This window comes from Eucyclogobius newberryi, unplaced genomic scaffold, assembly GCF_026437365.1.
Source record: "Eucyclogobius newberryi isolate DKJ021-1_F unplaced genomic scaffold, fEucNew1.0.hap1 SCAF_8, whole genome shotgun sequence".
NCBI classification, from domain to species: domain Eukaryota; kingdom Metazoa; phylum Chordata; class Actinopteri; order Gobiiformes; family Gobiidae; genus Eucyclogobius; species Eucyclogobius newberryi.
In genome coordinates this window covers 36797457-36814504 of record NW_027316500.1, presented here as the reverse complement: position 1 = coordinate 36814504, position 17048 = coordinate 36797457, and the positions used below count along the sequence as shown (strand labels likewise).

Below are 17048 nucleotides of genomic sequence, written 5' to 3'. Positions count from 1 at the left end.
ATGACACATGTCATGACACATGACATGACATGACACACATGACACATGTCATGACACACACACATGACATGACACACATGACACATGACATGACACACACACATGACACTCACACATGACACATGACACATGACATGACACACACACATGACATGACACACACACATGACATGACACACATGACACATGACGCACACATGACACACACACATGACACACACACATGACACACACACAACACACACACATGACACACACATGACACACACACATGACACACGACACACATGACACACAACACACACATGACACACGACACACACATGACACATGACACACGACACACACACATGACACACACACATGACACACAACACACACACACGACACACACACATGACACACGACACAAACACATGACACACAACACGGCACACGACACACAACACGGCACACACAACACACACAACACACACACAACAGACGCAACGCACATGCAGCGCTGGCTCTGAGCGTGTTGAGGAGCATGTGAATGCTCACATTTTCTGCTGAATGTCCCTCTCCTCTCTGTGACCCTGCTCTCACATCACCATCGGGACAACTGTGAGCTCAGACCAGGGTTTACACGAGGACACTGTTGAGTTGTGCCATCTAGTGGCTGCGAGGGGAAATCACACCTTACACCAGTTTGGAATGTTGGAAATGGACAAAGATAACAAGGTTCAAATACAAGAGAAGGTTTTAGACGTTAGCCTCACCATTAGTCTCCCTCACGTTAGCCTCACTGTTAGCCTCCCTCACCATTAGCCTCCCTCACGTTAGCCTCACTGTTAGCCTCCCTGTTAGCCTCCCTCACCGTTAGCCTCACCGTTAGCCTCCCTCACCATTAGCCTCCCTCACGTTAGCCTCCCTCACCGTTAGCCTCACCGTTAGCCTCCCTCACGTAAGCCTCACTGTTAGCCTCCCTCACCGTTAGCCTCCCTCACGTTAGCCTCCCTCACCGTTAGCCTCCCTCACCGTTAGCCTCCCCACCGTCAACCTCCCTCACCGTTAGCCTCCCTCACCGTTAGCCTCACCGTTAGCCTCACCGTTAGCCTCCCTCACTGTTAGCCTCACCGTTAACCTCCCTCACCGTTAGCCTCACCGTTAACCTCCCTCACCGCTAGCCTCCCTTACCGTTAGCCTCACCATTAGCCTCCCTCACCGTCAGCCTCCCTAACCGTTAGCCTCCCTAACCGTTAGCCTCCCTCACCGTTAGCCTCCCTCACCGTTAGCCTCCCTCACCGTTGGCCTCACCGTTAACCTCCCTCACCGTTAGCCTCCCTCACGTTAGCCTCACCGTTAGCCTCCCTCACCGTTAGCCTCACTCACCGTTAGCCTCCCTCACCGTTAGCCTCACTCACCGTTAGCCTCCCTCTCTGTTAGCCTCACCGTTAACCTCCCTCACCGTTAACCTCCCTCACCGTTAACCTCCTTCACTGTTAGCCTCCCTCACCGTTAGCCTCCCTCACCATTAGCCTCCATCACCGTTAGCCTCACCGTTAGCCTCCCTCACTGTTAGCCTCACCGTTAACCTCCCTCTCGTTAGCCTCCCTCACCGTTAGCCTCACCATTAGCCTCTCTCACCGTTAGCCTCACCGTTAACCTCCCTCACCGTTAGCCTCACCGTTAACCTCCCTCACGTTAGCCTCCCTCACCGTTAGCCTCACCGTTAACTTCCCTCACCCTTAACCTCCCTCACGTTAGCCTCCCTCACCGTTAGCCTCACCGTTAACCTCCCTCACCGTTAGCCTCCCTCACGTTAGCCTCCCTCACGTTAGCCTCCCTCACCGTTAGCCTCCCTCACCGTTAGCCTCCCTCACCACTGGCCTCACCGTTAGCCTCCCTCACCGTTAGCCTCACCGTTAGCCTCCCTCACCGTTAGCCTCTCTCACCGTTAGCCTCCCTCACCGTTAGCCTCCCTCACCGTTAGCCTCACCGTTAGCCTCACTCACCGTTAACCTCCCTCACCGTTAACCTCCCTCACCGTTAACCTCTCTCACCGTTAGCCTCCCTCACCGTTAGCCTCCCTCACCGTTAGCCTCACCATTAGCCTCCCTCACCGTTAGCCTCACCGTTAGCCTCCCTCACCGTTAGCCTCACTCACCGTTAGCCTCACTCACCGTTAACCTCCCTCACCGTTAGCCTCACCGTTAGCCTCACCGTTAGCCTCACCGTTAGCCTCACCGTTAGCCTCACCGTTAACCTCCCTCACCGTTAGCCTCCCTCACCGTTAGCCTCACCATTAGCCTCCCTCACCGTTAGCCTCCCTCACCGTTAGGCTCCCTCACCGTTAGGCTCACCGTTAGCCTCCCTCACCGTTGGCCTCACCGTTAACCTCCCTCACCGTTAGCCTCCCTCACCGTTAGCCTCACCATTAGCTTCCCTCACCGTTAGCCTCCCTCACCGTTAGGCTCCATCACCGTTAGGCTCCCTCACCGTTAGCCTCACCGTTAGCCTCCCTCACCGTTGGCCTCACCGTTAACCTCCCTCACCGTTAACCTCCCTCACCGTTAGCCTCCCTCACGTTAGCCTCACCGTTAGCCTCCCTCACCGTTAGCCTCACCGTTAGCCTCACCATTAGCCTCCCTCACCGTTAGCCTCCCTCACCGTTAGCCTCACTCACCGTTAGCCTCCCTCACCGTTAGCCACACCGTTAGCCTTCCTCACCGTTAGCCTCACCGTTAGCCTCCCTCACCGTTAACCTCCCTCACCGTTAGCCTCACCGTTAGCCTCCCTCACCGTTAGCCTCACCATTAGCCTCCCTCACCGTTAGCCTCCCTCACCGTTAGGCTCCCTCACCGTTAGCCTCACCGTTAGCCTCCCTCACTGTTAGCCTCCCTCACCGTTAGGCTCCCTCACCGTTAGGCTCCCTCACGTTAGGCTCCCTCACCGTTAGCCTCCCTCACCGTTGGCCTCACCGTTAGCCTCCCTCACCGTTAGCCTCACCGTTAAACTCCCTCACCGTTAGCCTCACTCACCGTTAGCCTCCCTCACCGTTAGCCTCACCGTTAACCTCCCTCACCGTTAGCCTCCCTCACCGTTAGCCTCACCATTAGCCTCCCTCACCGTTAGCCTCCCTCACCGTTAGCCTCCCTCACCGTTAGCCTCCCTCACCGTTAGCCTCCCTCACCACTGGCCTCACCGTTAGCCTCCCTCACCGTTAGCCTCACCGTTAGCCTTCCTCACCGTTAGCCTCCCTCACCGTTAGCCTCACTGTTAGCCTCACCGTTAGCCTCATTGTTAGCCTCACCGTTAGCCTCACTCACCATGCGAGATCCAAATGTATTTAGTTATAAACTATATTCACAGCTGCCAAACTAAAGGCACAAGAGCAGGTGTGTCCTTCAGGTGAGACACTTAACACTGTGTCCTTCAGGTGAGACACTTAACACTGTGTCCTTCAGGTGAGACACTTAACACTGCGTCCTTCAGGTGAGACACTTAACACTGTGTCCTTCAGGTGAGACACTTAACACTGTGTCCTTCAGGTGAGACACTGAACACTGTGTCCTTCAGGTGAGACACTTAACACTGTGTCCTTCAGGTGAGACACTTAACACTGTGTCCTTCAGGTGAGACACTTAACACTGTGTCCTTCAGGTGAGACACTTAACACTGTGTCCTTCAGGTGAGACACTTAACACTGTGTCCTTCAGGTGAGACACTTAACACTGTGTCCTTCAGGTGAGACACTTAACACTGTGTCCTTCAGGTGAGACACTTAACACTGCGTCCTTCAGGTGAGACACTTAACACTGTGTCCTTCAGGTGAGACACTTAACACTGTGTCCTTCAGGTGAGACACTTAACACTGTGTCCTTCAGGTGAGACACTTAACACTGTGTCCTTCAGGTGAGACACTTAACACTGTGTCCTTCAGGTGAGACACTTAACACTGTGTCCTTCAGGTGAGACACTTAACACTGTGTCCGTCAGGTGAGACACTGAACACTGTGTCCTTCAGGTGAGACACTTAACACTGTGTCCTTCAGGTGAGACACTTAACACTGCGTCCTTCAGGTGAGACACTTAACACTGCGTCCTTCAGGTGAGACACTTAACACTGTGTCCTTCAGGTGAGACACTTAACACTGTGTCCTTCAGGTGAGACACTTAACACTTGTCCTGTTCTAACTCTGTCCCAGACCAAGACCTGGACCTGCCGGAGTCGCAGGTGCGGACGCTCCTGTCGGGCCTGAAGGAGCCGGGGGCCACTAAAGAAGTGATCCAGACTCTGGAGAAGGTTCTGTGTGAAGCAGGGCCACAAGAGGGCGCTGTGCTCCTCCAGCAGGTCAGACTCCTGTCCTGACACGCAACCATGACAACGTGTCACTATGAACTCTATATACATTACATTTACTCTATTAACATTAAATGAAGAAACATATGGGTGTAATGCCTCATTGGTCCAGGAGGGGGCTTCATACCGGGCGGAGCTTCACACCGGGCGGGGCTTCACACCGGGCGGGGCCTCCTAATGAAAGGTGTTGTTGGTTTCACCAGAAACTCCACCTCTTTGTTTACTGTAATGGGCCATCCGCCTCCTATTGTCCCTGGCTCCTCCCTCTGGGCGTCGATCTCTCAGATTCAACCTGAAGGTCTTAAACCACTGTTTCTATTTATGGATGTTTTTTTAAACTAAGAGGGCCTCTTCACCTCCTCTTCACCTCCTCTTCACCTCCTCTTCACCTCCTCTTTACCTCCTCTTCACCTCCTCTTCACCTCCTCTTTACCTCCTCTTCACCTCCTCTTCACGTCACCTCTTTACCTCACCTCCTCTTCACCTCCTCTTCACCTCCTCTTCACCTCCTCTTTACCTCCTCTTCACCTCCTCTTCACGTCACCTCTTTACCTCACCTCCTCTTCACCTCCTCTTCACCTCCTCTTCACCTCCTCTTCACCTCCTCTTCACGTCACCTCTTTACCTCACCTCCTCTTCACCTCCTCTTCACCTCCTCTTCACCTCCTCTTTACCTCCTCTTCACCTCCTCTTCACCTCCTCTTCACCTCCTCTTTACCTCCTCTTCACCTCCTCTTTACCTCCTCTTTACCTCCTCTTCACCTCCTCTTTACCTCCTCTTTACCTCCTCTTTGCCTCCTCTTCACCTCCTCTTTGCCTCCTCTTCACCTCACCTCCTCTTCACCTCACCTCTTTACCTCACCTCCTCTTTACCTCACCTCCTCTTTACCTCCTCTCCTCTTTACCTCCTCTTCACCGCTTCACCTCTTTACCTCACCTCCTCTTCACCTCCTCTTAACCTCACCTCCTCTTTACCACCTCTTCACCTCCTCTTCACCTCACCTCCTCTTCACCTCCTTTTTACCACCTCTATACCTCCTCTTCACCTCCTCTTTGCCTCCTCTTCACCTCACCTCCTCTTCACCTCACCTCTTTACCTCACCTCCTCTTTACCTCCTCTTCACCGCTTCACCTCTTTACCTCACCTCCTCTTCACCTCCTCTAAACCTCACCTCCTCTTTACCACCTGTTCACCTCCTCTTTACCTGACCTCCTCTTCACCTCCTTTTTACCACCTCTATACCCCCTCCTTTACCTCCTCTTTGCCTCCTCTTCACCTCACCTCCTCTTCACCGCTTCACCTCTTTACCTCACCTCCTCTTCACCTCCTTTTTACCACCTCTATACCCCCTCCTTTACCTCCTCTTCACCTTCTCTTCAGAGTCCAGATGATACAACTCAATCTTTTTCTACATTAAAGGAACTCCCTATGGAGAGTAAAGCGATAAAACCTGGAAACACTGCTCTGATTGGTCAGTTTTAGCCCCTCCTCTCTCTTTTTTTGTCAGTTTAAGCCACTCCTCTCTCTGATTGGTCAGTTTAAACCCCTCCTCTCTCTGATTGGTCAGTTTAAACCCCTCCTCTCTCTGATTGGCTGCTGTGCTCAGGTGACTCAGGACGCTGACGTCTTACTGGATGTGGTGAGTTTGATGGAGGCGCAGAAAACAGACAAAACAGCTACGCTCTCTCTGCTCAGGTAAGCCCCGCCCACAAGCACTCTAATTGGTCCTGTGTCTGTGCTTCGCTCTGATTGGTCGTTTGTCCTGTAGGATTCTGGGTAAACTCTTGGATGGATTTGACGACGAGTGTCCGTGGCACAGCGTCATCGAGCCGTGTTTGTCCGTCATCAACCTGCACCTGCAAGACCTGAAGGTGACACCTGGATTAGTCCTGGATTAGTCCTGGTTTAGTCCTGGTTTAGTCCTGGTTTACACCTGGTTTAGTCCTGGTTTACACCTGGTCTAGTCCTGGTTTAGTCCTGGTTTAGACCTGGTTTAGTCCTGGTTTAGTCCTGGTTTACACCTGGTTTAGGCCTGGTTTAGTCCTGGTTTAGTCCTGGTTTAGGCCTGGTTTAGTCCTGGTTTACACCTGGTTTAGTCCTGGTTTAGGCCTGGTTTAGTCTTGGTTTAGACCTGGTTTAGTCCTGGTTTACACCTGGTCTAGTCCTGGTTTAGTCCTGGTTTAGACCTTGTTTAGTCCTGGTTTACACCTGGTTTACACCTGGATTAGTCCTGGATTAGTCCTGGTTTAGTCCTGGTTTACACCTGGTTTACACCTGGTCTAGTCCTGGTTTAGTCCTGGTTTAGTCCTGGTTTACACCTGGTTTAGTCCTGGTTTACACCTGGTCTAGTCCTGGTTTAGTCCTGGTTTAGACCTGGTTTAGTCCTGGTTTAGTCCTGGTTTAGTCCTGGTTTAGGCCTGGTTTAGTCCTGGTTTACACCTGGTTTAGTCCTGGTTTAGGCCTGGTTTAGTCTTGGTTTAGACCTGGTTTAGTCCTGGTTTACACCTGGTCTAGTCCTGGTTTAGTCCTGGTTTAGACCTTGTTTAGTCCTGGTTTAGTCCTGGTTTAGACCTGGTTTAGTCCTGGTTTAGACCTGGTTTAGTCCTGGTTAACACCTGGTTTAGTCCTGGTTTAGTCCTGGTTTACACCTGGTTTAGGCCTGGTTTAGTCCTGGTTTAGTCCTGGTTTAGTCCTGGTTTACACCTGGTTTAGGCCTGGTTTAGTCCTGGTTTAGTCCTGGTTTAGTCCTGGTTTAGTCCTGGTTTAGTCCTGGTTTAGGCCTGGTTTAGTCCTGGTTTAGTCCTGGTTTACACCTGGTTTAGACCTGGTTTAGTCCTCGTTTAGTCCTGGTTTAGACCTGGTTTAGTCCTGGTTTAGTCCTGGTTTAGTCCTGGTTTACACCTGGTTTACACCTGGTTTAGTCCTGGTTTAGTCCTGGTTTAGACCTGGTTTAGTCCTGGTTTAGTCCTGGTTTAGTCCTGGTTTAGTCCTGGTTTAGTCCTGGTTTAGTCCTGGTTTAGACCTGGTTTAGTCCTGGTTTAGACCTGGTTTAGTCCTGGTTTAGACCTGGTTTAGTCCTGGTTTAGTCCTGGTTTAGTCCTGGTTTACTCCTGGTTTAGTCCTGGTTTAGTCCTGGTTTACACCTGGTTTAGTCCTGGTTTAGTCCTGGTTTAGTCCTGGTTTAGTCCTGGTTTAGTCCTGGTTTACACCTGGTTTAGTCCTGGTTTAGTCCTGGTTTAGTCCTGGTTTAGTCCTGGTTTAGACCTGGTTTAGTCCTGGTTTAGTCCTGGTTTAGACCTGGTTTAGCCCTGGTTTAGTCCTGGTTTAGACCTGGTTTAGTCCTGGTTTAGTCCTGGTTTAGTCCTGGTTTAGTCCTGGTTTAGTCCTGGTTTACACCTGGTTTAGTCCTGGTTTAGTCCTGGTTTACACCTGGTTTAGTCCTGGTTTAGTCCTGGTTTAGTCCTGGTTTAGTCCTGGTTTACACCTGGTCCTTACCCTGGTCTTCCTCTGGTCTTGTTTCCAGGTCTGCCAGATCTCGGTGGGACTTCTGCTCCGCTTGGCATCTCTGGACAAGGACTTTGGGGTCTTGATGGTCCGGTTTGGAGCTGGTCCGGTTCTAGACCGAGTCCTGGAGAAACATGAGTCTCTGCAGACGGCCTCGGACCTGAAGGACCTCATCCAGGACCTCAACTCCATCGCAAACTTGTTCAAGAGCCTGGGCTCCAGCGTGTTGGCCGGCTGCATGCAGGTTCTGACTCATGTCCCACTAATGTGTGGAGGCCCTCTGAGGTCTTCTGAGGTCCTCCTCCTGTAGTCACTCTGAGGCCCTCTGAGGTCTTCTGAGGTCCTCCTCCTGTAGTCACTCTGAGGCCCTCTGAGGTCTTCTGAGGTCCTCCTCCTGTAGTCACTCTGAGGCCCTCTGAGGTCTTCTGAGGTCCTCCTCCTGTAGTCACTCTGAGGCCCTCTGAGGTCTTCTGAGGTCCTCCTCCTGTAGTCACTCTGAGGCCCTCTGAGGTCTTCTGAGGTCCTCCTCCTGTAGTCACTCTGAGGCCCTCTGAGGTCTTCTGAGGTCCTCCTCCTGTAGTCACTCTGAGGCCCTCTGAGGTCTTCTGAGGTCCTCCTCCTGTAGTCACTCTGAGGCCCTCTGAGGTCTTCTGAGGTCCTCCTCCTGTAGTCACTCTGAGGCCCTCTGAGGTCCTCCTCCTGTAGTCACTCTCAGGTCCTATAGTCACCCTGAGGTCCTGCGGTCACTCTGAGGTGCAGCGGTCACTCTGAGGTCCTCACTCTGAGGTCCTGCGGTCACTCTGAGGTCCTGCGGTCACTCTGAGGTCCTGCGGTCACTCTGAGGTCCTGTGGTCACTCTGAGGTCCTGCGGTCACTCTGAGGTCCTCACTCTGAGGTCCTGCGGTCACTCTGAGGTCCTGCGGTCACTCTGAGGTCCTGCGGTCACTCTGAGGTCCTGCGGTCACTCTGAGGTCCTGTGGTCACTCTGAGGTCCTGCGGTCACTCTGAGGTCCTCACTCTGAGGTCCTGCGGTCACTCTTAGGTCCTGCGGTCACTCTGAGGTCCTGCGGTCACTCTGAGGTCCTCACTCTGAGGTCCTGTGGTCACTCTGAGGTCCTGCGGTCACTCTGAGGTCCTGTGGTCACTCTGAGGTCCTGCGGTCACTCTGAGGTCCTCACTCTGAGGTCCTGCGGTCACTCTGAGGTCCTGCGGTCACTCTGAGGTCCTGTGGTCACTCTGAGGTCCTGCGGTCACTCTGAGGTCCTCACTCTGAGGTCCTGCGGTCACTCTGAGGTCCTGCGGTCACTCTTAGGTCCTGCGGTCACTCTGAGGTCCTGCGGTCACTCTGAGGTCCTGCGGTCACTCTGAGGTCCTCACTCTGTGGTCCTGCGGTCACTCTGAGGTCCTGCGGTCACTCTGAGGTCCTGTGGTCACTCTGAGGTCCTGCGGTCACTCTGAGGTCCTCACTCTGAGGTCCTGCGGTCACTCTGAGGTCCTGCGGTCACTCTGAGGTCCTGTGGTCACTCTGAGGTCCTGCGGTCACTCTGAGGTCCTGCGGTCACTCTTAGGTCCTGCGGTCACTCTGAGGTCCTGCGGTCACTCTGAGGTCCTCACTCTGAGGTCCTGCGGTCACTCTGAGGTCCTGCGGTCACTCTGAGGTCCTGTGGTCACTCTGAGGTCCTGCGGTCACTCTGAGGTCCTCACTCTGAGGTCCTGCGGTCACTCTTAGGTCCTGCGGTCACTCTGAGGTCCTGCGGTCACTCTGAGGTCCTCACTCTGAGGTCCTGCGGTCACTCTGAGGTCCTGCGGTCACTCTGAGGTCCTGTGGTCACTCTGAGGTCCTGCGGTCACTCTGAGGTCCTCACTCTGAGGTCCTGCGGTCACTCTGAGGTCCTGCGGTCACTCTTAGGTCCTGCGGTCACTCTGAGGTCCTGCGGTCACTCTGAGGTCCTGCGGTCACTCTGAGGTCCTCACTCTGTGGTCCTGCGGTCACTCTGAGGTCCTGCGGTCACTCTGAGGTCCTGTGGTCACTCTGAGGTCCTGCGGTCACTCTGAGGTCCTCACTCTGAGGTCCTGCGGTCACTCTGAGGTCCTGCGGTCACTCTGAGGTCCTGCGGTCACTCTGAGGTCCTCACTCTGAGGTCCTGTGGTCACTCTGAGGTCCTGCGGTCACTCTGAGGTCCTGCGGTCACTCTGAGGTCCTCACTCTGAGGTCCTGCGGTCACTCTGAGGTCCTGCGGTCACTCTGAGGTCCTGCGGTCACTCTGAGGTCCTGCGGTCACTCTGAGGTCCTCACTCTGAGGTCCTGCGGTCACTCTGAGGTCCTGCGGTCACTCTGAGGTCCTGCGGTCACTCTGAGGTCCTGCGGTCACTCTGAGGTCCTCACTCTGAGGTCCTGCGGTCACTCTGAGGTCCTGCGGTCACTCTGAGGTCCTGCGGTCACTCTGAGGTCCTCACTCTGAGGTCCTGCGGTCACTCTGAGGTCCTGCGGTCACTCTGAGGTCCTGCGGTCACTCTGAGGTCCTGCGGTCACTCTGAGGTCCTCACTCTGAGGTCCTGCGGTCACTCTGAGGTCCTGTGGTCACTCTGAGGTCCTGCGGTCACTCTGAGGTCCTCACTCTGAGGTGCAGCGGTCACTCTTAGGTCCTGCGGTCACTCTGAGGTCCTCCTCCTGCGGTCACTCTGAGGTCCTCATTCTGAGGTGCAGCGGTCACTCTTAGGTCCTGCGGTCACTCTGAGGTCCTCCTCCTGCGGTCACTCTGAGGTCCTCACTCTGAGGTCCTGCGGTCACTCTGAGGTCCTGCGGTCACTCTGAGGTCCTGTGGTCACTCTGAGGTCCTGCGGTCACTCTGAGGTCCTGCGGTCACTCTGAGGTCCTGCGGTCACTCTGAGGTCCTCACTCTGAGGTCCTGCGGTCACTCTGAGGTCCTGCGGTCACTCTGAGGTCCTGTGGTCACTCTGAGGTCCTGCGGTCACTCTGAGGTCCTGCGGTCACTCTGAGGTCCTGCGGTCACTCTGAGGTCCTCACTCTGAGGTCCTGCGGTCACTCTGAGGTCCTGCGGTCACTCTGAGGTCCTGCGGTCACTCTGAGGTCCTGCGGTCACTCTGAGGTCCTCACTCTGAGGTCCTGCGGTCACTCTGAGGTCCTGTGGTCACTCTGAGGTCCTGCGGTCACTCTGAGGTCCTCACTCTGAGGTGCAGCGGTCACTCTTAGGTCCTGCGGTCACTCTGAGGTCCTCCTCCTGCGGTCACTCTGAGGTCCTCACTCTGAGGTGCAGCGGTCACTCTTAGGTCCTGCGGTCACTCTGAGGTCCTCCTCCTGTGGTCACTCTGAGGTCCTCACTCTGAGGTCCTGCGGTCACTCTGAGGTCCTGCGGTCACTCTGAGGTCCTGCGGTCACTCTGAGGTCCTCACTCTGAGGTCCTGCGGTCACTCTGAGGTCCTGCGGTCACTCTGAGGTCCTGTGGTCACTCTGAGGTCCTGCGGTCACTCTGAGGTCCTGCGGTCACTCTGAGGTCCTCACTCTGAGGTCCTGCGGTCACTCTGAGGTCCTGCGGTCACTCTGAGGTCCTGCGGTCACTCTGAGGTCCTGCGGTCACTCTGAGGTCCTGCGGTCACTCTGAGGTCCTGTGTCCTCAGCTGGTCCTGGGTCAGATCGAGGAGCATCGTCGCTCTCATCGTCCAATCAATATCCCTCTGTTCAACGTGTTCCTCCGACACCTGTGCCAAGGTCAGTCTTGTGTGCCAAGGTCAAAGGTCACTCTTGTGGTTAGTCTGAGCTCCTCCCCTCCTCTCTGTCCAGGCTCGGGGGCGGAGCTACGTGAGGACCAGTGCTGGGAGAAGGTCGAGGTCTCGTCCAATCAGCATCGAGCAAAGAACCTGACGGATCAGAACCCAAAGTCGTACTGGGAATCCAACGGCTGCTCGGGCTCACACACCATCACCGTGGTGATGAGGAGGGGCGTGGCCATCAGGTAAGCCACACCCACAACAGGAGGGGCGTGGCCATGACTGCTGGTTTTAATGAACTTAAAGGTGGAATGGACGATTTCTTTCAGCAAATGTTTGATCATATTTCCTGGTGTCGTGGATAAATCATTAGTCCTGCCACGTGTCAATCATAAAACGCACCTGTCGTTCACCTGCAGCCGCGTCAGGCTCCTCCCCACGTTTCCGCGTGCCTAAGCGCATGGATCTATCATAATATAGTTCCCTCAGTGTACGGGGCAAAATGAAGACGGAGAACGACAGTTGGAGCTGACGCAGAAGTGGACAGAAATCTACGGGAGACGAGAGATGTGATGCGCTCTGTCGCGCTAATAAACAAACACACGTGTGTGTTGTATCAGTCCACACGGGGGAGTGGCATGAGCACGGGGGAGTGGCATGAGCACGGGGGAGTGGCATGAGCACGGGGGAGTGGCATGAGCACGGGGGAGTGGCATGAGCACGGGGGCGTGGCATGAGCACGGGGGAGTGGCATGAGCACGGGGGCGTGGCATGAGCACGGGGGCGTGGCATGAGCACGGGGGAGTGGCATGTGCACGGGGGAGTGGCATGAGCACGGGGGCGTGGCATGAGCACGGGGGAGTGGCATGAGCACGGGGGCGTGGCATGAGCACGGGGGCGTGGCATGAGCACGGGGGAGTGGCATGAGCACGGGGGCGTGGCATGAGCACGGGGGAGTGGCATGAGCACGGGGGCGTGGCATGAGCACGGGGGAGTGGCATGAGCACGGGGGCGTGGCATGAGCACGGGGGAGTGGCATGAGCACGGGGGAGTGGCATGAGCACGGGGGCGTGGCATGAGCACGGGGGCGTGGCATGAGCACGGGGGAGTGGCATGAGCACTTCCGCCTGAGTTCTCAAATCGCCGAAAAATCGTCCATACCGCCTTTAATTAAAAGAACAATGGAAATGTCTTTAATTTCACTCGCCAGAACCCTGTTTATGCCCCTCTGACCTCTGACCTCTGACCTCAGGGAGCTGGCCGTGCTGCTGTCCTCAGACGACTCCAGTTACATGCCCGCTAAGGTCATGGTTTATGGAGGAGATGACCCCAGCACTCCAACTCTGTGCACGGAGCTCAGCACGGTACTCTCCTCCTCTGCTCCTCTCCTCCTCTGCTCCTCTCCTCCTCTGCTCCTCTCCTCCTCTGCTCCTCTCCTCCTCTGCTCCTCTCCTCCTCTGCTCCTCTCCTCTGCTCCTCTCCTCCTCTGCTCCTCTCCTCCTCTGCTCCTCTCCTCCTCTGCTCCTCTCCTCCTCTGCTCCTCTGCTCCTCTCCTCTGCTCCTCTCCTCCTCTGCTCCTCTCCTCCTCTGCTCCTCTCCTCCTCTGCTCCTCTCCTCCTCTGGCCCTCTCCTCCTCTGCTCCTCTCCTCCTCTGCTCCTCTGGCCCTCTCCTCCTCTCCTCCTCTGCTCCTCTGGCCCTCTCCTCCTCTGCTCCTCTCCTCCTCTGCTCCTCTCCTCCTCTGCTCCCCTCCTCCTCTGACCCTCTCCTCCTCTGCTCCCCTCCTCCTCTGACCCTCTCCTCCTCTGACCCTCTCCTCCTCTGCTCCCCTCCTCCTCTGACCCTCTCCTCCTCTGCTCCCCTCCTCCTCTGACCCTCTCCTCCTCTGCTCCTCTGCTCCTCTGCTCCTCTCCTCTGCTCCTCTCCTCCTCTGCTCCTCTCCTCCTCTGCTCCTCTCCTCCTCTGCTCCTCTCCTCCTCTGGCCCTCTCCTCCTCTGCTCCTCTCCTCCTCTGCTCCTCTGGCCCTCTCCTCCTCTGCTCCTCTCCTCCTCTGGCCCTCTCCTCCTCTGGCCCTCTCCTCCTCTGCTCCTCTCCTCCTCTGCTCCTCTCCTCCTCTGCTCCTCTCCTCCTCTGGCCCTCTCCTCCTCCTCTGCTCCTCTCCTCCTCTGGCCCTCTCCTCCTCTCCTCCTCTGCTCCTCTCCTCTGCTCCTCTCCTCCTCTGCTCCTCTGACCCTCTCCTCCTCTGCTCCTCTGCTCCTCTCCTCTGCTCCTCTCCTCCTCTGCTCCTCTGCTCCTCCTCTCCTCTGCTCCTCTCCTCCTCTGCTCCTCTCCTCCTCTGCTCCTCTCCTCCTCTGGCCCTCTCCTCCTCTGGCCCTCTCCTCCTCTGCTCCTCTCCTCCTCTGCTCCTCTCCTCCTCTGCTCCCCTCCTCCTCTGCTCCCCTCCTCCTCTGCTCCCCTCCTCCTCTGCACCTCTCCTCCTTTCCTCCTCTGGCCCTCTCCTCCTCTCCTCCTCTGCTCCCCTCCTCCTCTGCTCCTCTGCTCCCCTCCTCCTCTGCTCCTCTCCTCCTCTGCTCCTCTCCTCCTCTCCTCCTCTGGCCCTCTCCTCCTCCTCTGCTCCTCTCCTCCTCTGGCCCTCTCCTCCTCTCCTCTGCTCCTCTCCTCCTCTGCTCCTCTGACCCTCTCCTCCTCTGCTCCTCTCCTCCTCTGCTCCTCTGCTCCTCTCCTCTGCTCCTCTCCTCCGCTCCTCTCCTCCTCTGCTCCTCTGCTCCTCCTCTCCTCTGCTCCTCTCCTCCTCTGCTCCTCTCCTCCTCTGCTCCTCTCCTCCTCTGCTCCTCTCCTCCTCTGGCCCTCTCCTCCTCCTCTGCTCCTCTCCTCCTCTGGCCCTCTCCTCCTCTCCTCTGCTCCTCTCCTCCTCTGCTCCTCTGACCCTCTTCTCCTCTGCTCCTCTCCTCCTCTGCTCCTCTGCTCCTCTCCTCTGCTCCTCTCCTCCGCTCCTCTCCTCCTCTGCTCCTCTGCTCCTCCTCTCCTCTGCTCCTCTCCTCCTCTGCTCCCCTCCTCCTCTGCTCCTCTCCTCCTCTGCTCCTCTCCTCCTCTCCTCCTCTGGCCCTCTCCTCCTCCTCTGCTCCTCTCCTCCTCTGGCCCTCTCCTCCTCTCCTCTGCTCCTCTCCTCCTCTGCTCCTCTGACCCTCTCCTCCTCTGCTCCTCTCCTCCTCTGCTCCTCTGCTCCTCTCCTCTGCTCCTCTCCTCCGCTCCTCCTCTCCTCTGCTCCTCTCCTCCTCTGCTCCTCTCCTCCTCTGCTCCTCTCCTCCTCTGGCCCTCTCCTCCTCTGCTCCTCTCCTCCTCTGGCCCTCTCCTCCTCCTCTGCTCCTCTCCTCCTCTCGCCCTCTCCTCCTCTGCTCCTCTCCTCCTCTCCTCCTCTCCTCTGCTCCTCTCCTCCTCTGCTCCTCTGACCCTCTCCTCCTCTGCTCCTCTGCTCCTCTCCTCTGCTCCTCTCCTCCTCTGCTCCTCTGCTCCTCCTCTCCTCTGGCCCTCTCCTCCTCTGCTCCTCTCCTCCTCTGCTCCTCTCCTCCTCTGCTCCCCTCCTCCTCTGCTCCCCTCCTCCTCTGCTCCCCTCCTCCTCTGCACCTCTCCTCCTCTCCTCCTCTGGCCCTCTCCTCCTCTCCTCCTCTCCTCCTCTGCTCCCCCCTCCTCTGCTCCTCTGCTCCCCTCCTCCTCTGCTCCTCTCCTCCTCTGCTCCTCTCCTCCTCTCCTCCTCTGGCCCTCTCCTCCTCCTCTGCTCCTCTCCTCCTCTGGCCCTCTCCTCCTCTCCTCTGCTCCTCTCCTCCTCTGCTCCTCTGACCCTCTCCTCCTCTGCTCCTCTCCTCCTCTGCTCCTCTGCTCCTCTCCTCTGCTCCTCTCCTCCGCTCCTCTCCTCCTCTGCTCCTCTGCTCCTCCTCTCCTCTGCTCCTCTCCCCCTCTGCTCCTCTCCTCCTCTGCTCCTCTCCTCCTCTGCTCCTCTCCTCCTCTCCTCCTCTGGCCCTCTCCTCTCCTCTGCTCCTCTCCTCCCTCTGGCCCTCTCCTCCTCTCCTCTGCTCCTCTCCTCCTCTGCTCCTCTGACCCTCTCCTCCTCTGCTCCTCTCCTCCTCTGCTCCTCTGCTCCTCTCCTCTGCTCCTCTCCTCCGCTCCTCTCCTCTCTGCTCCTCTGCTCCTCCTCTCCTCTGCTCCTCTCCTCCTCTGCTCCCCTCCTCCTCTGCTCCTCTCCTCCTCTGCTCCTCTCCTCCTCTCCTCCTCTGGCCCTATCCTCCTCCTCTGCTCCTCTCCTCCTCTGGCCCTCTCTCCTCCTCTCCTCTGCTCCTCTCCTCCTCTGCTCCTCTGACCCCTCTCCTCCTCTGCTCCTCTCCTCCTCTGCTCCTCTGCTCCTCTCCTCTGCTCCTCTCCTCCGCTCCTCTCCTCCTCGCTCCTCCTCTCCTCTGCTCCTCTCCTCCTCTGCTCCTCTCCTCCTCTGCTCCTCTCCTCCTCTGCTCCTCTCCTCCTCTGGCCCTCTCCTCCTCTGCTCCTCTCCTCCTCTGGCCCTCTCCTCCTCTGCTCCTCTCCTCCTCTGCTCCTCTCCTCCTCTGCTCCCCTCCTCCTCTGCTCCCCTCCTCCTCTGCACCTCTCCTCCTCTCCTCCTCTGGCCCTCTCCTCCTCTCCTCCTCTCCTCCTCTGCTCCCCTCCTCCTCTGCTCCTCTCCTCCTCTGCTCCTCTCCTCCTCTCCTCCTCTGGCCCTCTCCTCCTCCTCTGCTCCTCTCCTCCTCTCCTCCTCTCCTCCTCTGCTCCTCTCCTCTGCTCCTCTCCTCCTCTGCTCCTCTGCTCCTCTCCTCTGCTCCGCTCCTTCCTCTGCTCCCTCCTCTCCTCTGCTCCTCTCCTCCTCTGCTCCTCTCCTCCTCTGGCCCTCTCCTCCTCTCCTCCCTCTGCTCCCCTCCTCCTCTGCTCCTCTCCTCCTCTGCTCCTCTCCTCCTCTGCTCCTCTGCTCCCCTCCTCCTCTGCACCTCTCCTCCCCTCCTCCTCTGCACCTCTCCTCCTCTCCTCCTCTGCTCCTCTTCTCCTCTGGCCCTCTCCTCCTGCTCCTCTCCTCCTCTGCTCCTCTCCTCTGCTCCTCTCCTCCTCTGCTCCTCTGCTCCTCTCCTCCTCTGCTCTGCTCCTCCTCTCCTCCTCATCTCCTCTGCTCCTCTCCTCCTCTGCTCCTCCCCTCCTCTGCTCCTCTGCTCCTCTGCTCCTCTCCTCTGCTCCTCTCCTCCTCTGCTCCTCTCCTCCTCTGCTCCTCTGCTCCCCTCCTCCTCTGCTCCCCCTCCTCTCCTCCGCCTCTGGCCCTCTCCTCCTCCTCCTCTGCTCCTCTGCTCCCCTCCTCCTCTGCACCTCTCCTCCTCTGCTCCTCTGCTCCTCTCCTCCTCTGCTCTGCTCCTCCTCTCCTCCTCTGCTCCTCTCCTCCTCTGCTCCTCTCCTCCTCTGCTCCTCTC

At 57.2% G+C, this 17048-nt stretch overlaps 1 protein-coding gene across 1 annotated transcript in view; it reads left to right on the top strand.

The window, feature by feature from the left end:
* LOC140350836 (cullin-9-like) overlaps positions 1-17048 on the top strand; it is a 59626-nt gene that overhangs the window by 25055 nt on the left and 17523 nt on the right. Inside the window, exons 13-19 of the mRNA XM_072436353.1 lie at positions 4188-4333; positions 5950-6038; positions 6112-6214; positions 7867-8091; positions 11487-11577; positions 11650-11821; positions 12829-12940. Coding sequence (XP_072292454.1) covers positions 4188-4333; positions 5950-6038; positions 6112-6214; positions 7867-8091; positions 11487-11577; positions 11650-11821; positions 12829-12940 — 938 coding nt within the window. The remainder of the gene's footprint in view (positions 1-4187; positions 4334-5949; positions 6039-6111; positions 6215-7866; positions 8092-11486; positions 11578-11649; positions 11822-12828; positions 12941-17048) is intronic.